Source organism: Phyllobates terribilis, unplaced genomic scaffold (genome assembly GCF_046119375.1).
Source record: "Phyllobates terribilis strain yellow unplaced genomic scaffold, ASM4611937v1 Scaffold_2__4_contigs__length_985480577, whole genome shotgun sequence".
NCBI lineage: Eukaryota > Metazoa > Chordata > Amphibia > Anura > Dendrobatidae > Phyllobates > Phyllobates terribilis.
This window is the reverse complement of record NW_027362762.1, coordinates 380,317,129-380,324,607: the sequence shown is the minus strand read 5'-3', so window position 1 is coordinate 380,324,607 and position 7,479 is coordinate 380,317,129. Positions and strand designations below refer to the sequence as shown.

At 43.7% G+C, this 7,479-nt stretch overlaps 1 protein-coding gene across 1 annotated transcript in view; it reads right to left on the bottom strand.

Annotated features, from left to right (window-relative positions):
- Nucleotides 1-281: 281 nt before the first annotated feature.
- LOC141252373 (interleukin-1 receptor-like 1) overlaps nucleotides 282-7,479 on the bottom strand; it is a 60,741-nt gene continuing 53,543 nt past the window's right edge. Inside the window, exons 11-12 of the mRNA XM_073670500.1 lie at nucleotides 2,621-2,921; nucleotides 282-1,517 (exon numbers count right to left, since the gene is read on the bottom strand). Coding sequence (XP_073526601.1) covers nucleotides 1,496-1,517; nucleotides 2,621-2,921 — 323 coding nt within the window. The 3' untranslated portion in view covers nucleotides 282-1,495. The remainder of the gene's footprint in view (nucleotides 1,518-2,620; nucleotides 2,922-7,479) is intronic.

Genomic DNA, 7,479 nt, shown 5'->3' with positions numbered 1-7,479 from the left:
GAGGACTGGAAGAAATCCCTGCCTTCTGTGTGAATTATAATGTTTCCCCCTCCCCTGCATGTCACAGTGCCAGGATTTGGCTGCTGCAACTGCACATCACAGGGCACTGTGACGTGCAGGGGAGGGGGGAAGCATTGTAATTACCACAGGAGTCTTCGAGACCTCGGGCCTGCAATCATTAGAAACTTGACTGAATAATAAGACATTTCAGAGCAACAAGACCTCTAATATGAGGCATACAGGTAGGTATAGATTTACATTTCTATCACCTGTTTGCCCATAATAGAGGTCAGATAAGTGCCAGGGGGTGACAGATTCCCTTTAAAAGTTTTTAATGTTAACCACTAAGAATACTCTTTTTTTTTGTTACGTAGGACTAGCATGATGTTACTTAAAATAAGCATCTTGTTAGAAGAGTATACTTGTTACATTGGATAATGCTGGTATAGAAAATCCATAGCATGTTAGCAAGTACAGTCTTATGTAAATGTATAGGGGTTGCCCACATAACATAGAAAATGTTGTATTGTGTGGCATGGTGCTGGGGGGCTCCTTTGCACCTGTTAGCTCCTATTAGTCTAAGCGTATCGACATCACAAATGCCCCAATACTCATTAGATGAAATTCATCCAATGTCGGCAGGAACTGCCAACCATGTGATGTGTGTGAGAGTCTCCTGAGAAGGAAGAGGACTTTGGAATTTCAATGGATGATCCTTTTGTTTTCAAGAGATATAAGCAACTGTCAGATGTGTCTTTCTGCTCTATTCCTGTTGAAAACATGTATTTGGGGGCATCAGGAGAGATAGCTCAGAAGTTTAGCCAACAGTTATCATAGGTGCCTCTCAGGTACGGAAATACAATCCAGGGAAAAGTGGGTCAGGACCATGAGAATCATCTAGGATCACACCCCTGATACTTCTGAAAGCATTTTCTGAACAGTGTGATTTTGTTTAGTGACCACTCACAGCTTAACTGAAGGTGTTAATTTTTTTATAATATAGAATAACTGATTATTGTTTGAGGGAATCTCCAGACACAATACCAGTACTTCTGAGTATAACAACAATTGTAATATTATAGAACATGAAAAATATGCATGAATAAATTGTGCTTATGGAAAAGGCAGCTTGGTGGCTTTCCAAATACCTGTGTATTACGGATAGGTTCTGATTATCAGTTATGTCCAGTTAGTTTTTTAAAGCCTGAGCCCGACTCAACTGATGACAAAGTTGTACTCCTTGTGCACCGATCCGGGATCCATGTTTTCTGATTTCATTATGAATTGAATCAATATTTGTGGAGGGGACATACTTCCTCGCTCACTTGTAGTTCTGTGCTTCCCTTGGTTGACAATTGTATTAAAGTAACCTTTTCAGGTATAAAGGAAAGGTTTTGACATCATAGGGTTATTTTCAACCCAATATCTAACATCCCACTGCATATGATTTCATCCATTTTTACATCCAAGATGTGGCCAATTATGCTTCCAATCATCACAGCCAGTTACCATAGTAACTAAAAATAATAAATGATACAAGAAATTAAAATTGATCAAAAATACATATAGCGATCACAAGTATCTGTATGGTGAGAGTGGTCAGGTCCCTATAATTCAGTCCAAATATACAGAATAAATATTGGATATCTCATCCAGAAATCTGACAAAGGCGGTATTCATCTAAAATGTCCCTAGATGCATAACAAACTCATGAATTCTGCAAATGAATCATGTCACCGTTCAACTTGGCCACACAGTATTAGACTAGATAAGCCACCTATATACCACCATGACACATGGCCACATAGCTGCAATCAAGTTGTATATCTCCACACTGCTGACACAGTCGTAGGGCTCATTCATGTGTCTGATTTTTTCCACGTGGTGAAAAATGGACTGATTATTCCGATCAGACTTTGATCAGTGTGGTCTGAGTGTTATCCATTTTGAAAAAAAAAATCTCCACCTTCTTCATTCTGTTATTCACGAAAATCAGACCACAATCTGGTGTTATCCTGGTGCCGTCCGATTTTTTTGCCGTCCAATGATTTGCATTGCCAATGTTGATCTGACCCTTGGATCAAAATCGGACATGTCTCCACAGACATGTGAATGGCCCCATAGACTATTACAGGTACGAGTGCTGTTGGTGAAAAGCATGTATAGCATTCGTACGTGAAATTCAGGCGTGAATGAGCCCTTATAGATTTTTGAACTGCTGCAATAAATAAATCTGCCCCAAAATATATTACTCCCCATCTTCCTAACCTTGAGGCCGATGCATCTGCAGCATCACCACATCCACAATAGAAACATGACAAACTTTAAAAAATTAAAGGGTCGATTCACACATTGTGATCATATCATGGAAAACTCATACAAAACACTGTAGTTTGTCCATGAATAAGGAAAAAAAAAACAGTAAAAAGAAAAAAAAAGATTGCAAAATTATTAAATTCTAGGATAACCCCCCCCAACCTGGAAAGTTTACAGGTTCTTTATTGTGCAACTTAAAAATAGTAACCCATCTCCAGTGACTAATTTGATTATTCTTAGGATACAATTAGAAGACATATATTTTTTTTATAGAATTTGATGGAAATGATGGTATATTACATACCCAGGCATTTGATATCTCACGAGCTTCCAAAATCTACTGTTAGGAGACAAATTATTCTTTGACTTTTCCTGCCACTTTATAATCCCGTTTTGCTTGATCATGTATCTAAGAGACTCCTGCATTTCTGTCTCCTTATTAATATCATCCAGAGCGATAATAATCATCTTAATATTATTTAGTAGAGCATTGTGCAGTCCAACTTGTTGGTCATATAAAGAATCGATAGATTTCACTTGAGAACTAAGGATGACAATGAGCCTTCGACTTTTCTCTATATTTTCGGTAGATGAATTTGCAATATCTGTTGAGAAACCAATTCCTACAATTAGTTTTTATAAAATAAACATCTGATATAGATATGAGGATGAATCAACAATTTTTTTTTTGTGGAAAACTGACCTCTAATTCATCAGAATTTTCTACAATCTATAAACTATCAGCAACCGTGTGTGAGACACATTACTGACAGGTAGAAATGGATACTATGCACCAATGGATTTTCACTGAGATATGTTGGTGCAAAAAAATTATATTTATTTGTCTTTAATGTAACTGTCTCTTCAAGTGGAACACCAGCAAGGTTACAGTCTCTAGATGAGGTAGAAAATGTTACAGCTCTCACACTTGCTGGGCATTTATGAAGTCATTTGTAGAGGCTTGGTAGTCAGGTTTAACCCTGAATGTGGCTAAAGGCTCTTGCTCAAAGCCACATGCCATTGTTGCTCTAAGGGTACGCTGACACTGCGGTATATTCTCTCATGCGAGAGAATCGACCTGATCATGCTGATACGGCTCAAACTCTGTCAGAGATTGATCTGAGTGTCATCTGAGTGTGATACGATTTTCTCGCATGAGAGATCCGCAAAACAGATGCAGAAAAGATGGTGAACTTAATTTCTTCATTGTCTCTGTGAGCGTACATCGGACTGCACTGGGATGAAATTCGAGTGCAGTCCAATGTGTCACACGCACCCATAGACTTGTATGGGTGCACGTGATCCGAATATCAAAGCCACTCGTATCACGCTGCAATTATTTTGTCATGCCGAATCAGCATGAGGAAAAGAAATCACAAATCTGCAGTGCCCCATAATATAACATTGGGCTGAGTGCTGTCTGATAAAACATCGCACAGCACTCCGCCGTGTTATATGGCAGCGTGAGCGAGCTTTTAGAAAGTGTTTCACAAACTCTAGATCATTTTTTGTCCTTTTGTCTAACAATGCCCTGGTGCCTCTGGAAGTCTCTGCAAACACTAGGTCAATACTCATTTCCAGAATTACCCATGACTACCTTCGTGTGTGCTTGTAATGTGCACGCCATTCACACTTGCAATAAACAGATAGTGCTCCCTTTTTAACACAGTTTGTCTAAAAGCAATAAAATGGGATAATGTCAACAAAACAGTTCAACTTGACAGTAACTTTTGGTATTTACTTTTTTATACACCATTCATAACTTGCAGGAGGAGGGTAAGTACAGAAGCTGATCTTATATAGTTTACTACCTGGAATGGATGCCTACAGTGTAGACAGGATCTCTCCTTCAAATCACACACATGTTCACTCAGTCTTCATTTCTAATATGATGTGGAACTTCTTGGTACTTAAATGCTATTCTTCAGTGAAGTAGAAAAACCATGGCATTCTTCAGTCTTTATGCACAGATTTATTCAAAAAGCAGTAGATTGAGCCACTCAGAGGAAGCTATGTAATAAGGGACCCCCCCATACATAATTAGATAGAATGGTACGTAATAAGGGGCGCCCCTTCCAGTAATAATGTTCCCCATAATGAGATAATGTCTCCCAACATGGCTTCCTTCTTTGTATAATGTCCCCCATCCTGGTCCGTTTCCTAGTATAATGTCACTCATCCTGGTCCCCTTCCTGGTATATGTCACCTTCCTGGTATAATGTGTCTCATCCTGGTTCCCTTCCTGATTTAATGTGCCCTATTCCTGGGCCCCTTCCTGGTATAAGATACTATACCATATCATATAATATACCAGGAAGGGGACCAGGATGGTGCATAATGTGCCCTATCCTGGTCCCCTTCATGGGATAATGTTCCCTATCCTGGTCGCTTTCCTGGGATAATGTACCCCATTCTGGTCCCCTTCCTGGGATAATGTACCCCATCCTGGTCCGCTTCCTGGGATAATCTGCCCCATCCTGGTCCCCTTCCTTGGATAATGTACCCCATCCTTGTCCATTTCCAGGTATAATATGCACCATCCTGGTCCCCTTCCTGGGATAATCTGCCCCACCCTAGTCCATTTCCAGGTATAATGTGTCCTATCCAGGTCCCCTTCCTGGTATATTGTGCCTCATCCAGGTATAATGTGTCCCATCCTGGTCACCTTCCTTGTATAATGTGCTCCATCCTGGTTCATTCCCAGGTATAATGTGCCCCATTCTGGTCTATTTTCAGGTATAATGTGCTCCATCCTGGTTCATTTCCAGGAGTAATATGCCCCATTCTGGTCCATCTCCATGTATAATATGCCCCATCCTGGTCCATTTGCAGGTATAATGTGCCACATCCTGCTCCATTTTCAGGTATAATATGCCCCATTCTGGTCCTTTTCCTGGTATAATGCACCCTATTCTGGTATAATGTGCCCCATCCTGGTCCCCTTCCTTTGATAATGTACCCCATCCTGGTCCCCTTCCTGGTATAATGTGCCCCATTCTGGTATAATATGTCCCTTCCTAGTCCCCTTACTTTGATAATATTCCCCTTCCTGGGATAATGCACCCCATCCTGGTCCTTCCTGGGATAATGTGCCCCATCCTTGTCCCTTTCCTGGTATAACGTGCCCCATCCTCGTCCATTTACAGTTATAATGTTCCCCATCCTGGTCCCCTTCTTTTCATAATGTTCTCCATCCTTGTCCCTCTCCTTGTATAACGTGCCCCATCCTGGTCCATTTTCAGGTATAATGTGCCACATCCTGCTCCATTTTCAGGTATAATATGCCCCATTCTGGTCCTCTTCCTGGTATAATGTACCCTATTCTGGTATAATGTGCCCCATCCTGGTCCTCTTCCTCTGATAATGTGCCACATCCTGGTCCATTTTCAGGTATAATATGCCCCATTCTGGTTCTCATCCTGTATAATGTACCCTATTCTGGTATAATGTGCCCCATCCTGGTCCCCTTCGTTTGATAATGTGTCCCATTCTTGTATAATATGTCCCTTCCTAGTCCCCTTACTTTGATAATATTCCCCTTTCTGGGATAATGCACTCCATCCTCGTCCTTCCTGCAATAATGTGCCCCATCCTTGTCCCTTTCCTGGAATAACGTGCCCCATTCTCGTCTATTTACAGGTATAATGTTCCCCATCCTGGTCCCCTTCCTTTGATAATGTTCTCCATCCTTGTCCTTTTCCTTGTATGACGTGCCCCATCCTGGCCCATTTCCAGGTATAATGTGCTCCTGTGGTGCCCCTGAGGGTTCAGTCGCCACAGGGGTACTGCACCTCAGATAGAGGTGTGGTATCTCCTTTTCCAGGTAAGGATGGAGCATCACCCAGGACCCCACTTCACACTCAACACTACACCACTCCTGTCCTGCAGGGGGCCTAAATGCACCAGGGTGCTGCCCCGTTCCGGGATGGAGGAGATGGGGGGGAACCAAAGATAGGGGGAACCTAGTAGTGGGTGAGGGTGGAGGAAACACTTACAGGAAGCACTTGTAGAATCATATAAAATAGGTGGCCATCTTTAGTTCAAGGTCTTTAATTGTGGGTCTTCTGTCAGGGTCCAGCAAGAGTCTGTAGCTGGCTGAAGATTCACCGTTCTCGCTCTCTGGCCTTGAGACGAGGAGCGGGTCTGAGTTAACAAGTGTCTCTGCCCGGTCAGGGTCCTGTTCTAAGAAGGCCTTGGAGGGGAGCAGAGGAGTTAGGCTCCACAGGCGAAAGGATCCCAGGAGGGTACGGACGGAGCGGAGTCGCCACCTGTATTCTTCACTCTGGCCTAGCCAGAGGGACTCCTGCCGCAAGAGGGGTAACCGGCCCCCGATATCTGACTTTGTCACTTCACGTCTCAGTCAGAAAAGCCCAGAGGCTTAGTGGATCCCAGGGGGATACGGACGGAGCGGGGTCGCCACCTGTATCTTTCAATCTGTGTTTATCCATTGGGACCCAGCCTTACACCACGTTCATACCACGCACAGTCAGGAAAGGACCCAGTGGGAGAACTTACTAAGGAGGGGAACACATCAGCGGGGTCTTGACAGGTGTTCCTGATCTACCTGGGAAGTGCTGAACCCCCTTCCTGGTGGCCGCAGCGCACCGTGTGTAGCAGAGAGAAGCTTTGCGGCTGAAAGTGCATCTAAAGTGAGTAAAGACCTGGATGACTTCATTTACCGCCTCCGCTTGTTCATTCCTGCGCGGCACTTTACCCACCACACTCCCCAGAGTGCAAACACTGCCCTGAGGCCTACTCCGCCTGTGGGGAGCAGTACCAACCAAGCTGCCAGAACATCAGCATCGGAGGACTGTTGCAGCGCTGGTGGCCTTCACCAGAAACCACAGGTGGCGTAGTCGAACAACCACTCATCCAAAAGCCCATTATTTTTCATGTGACAGCCCTGGGCACAGAATGGGTCAAGGCCGCGACTGCATCCTCCCCCCCCAACATCTGCAAGGCCCGGCTCTGAGTATCCCCCATCTGCTCAGGGAGGGCGTCACAAAAACTGGCATAGTCGGCAGGATTGCGTGCCCGCAGCAATGGAAGAAGATAATCCCCATTGCCGCCGGGTACTGCGCGCCTTTCACAAAAGACTGTCGTTACACACTCAATGTGGCGCCCGTCCAAGAAGAATGGACGCCATTATGTGCAAAAACAACA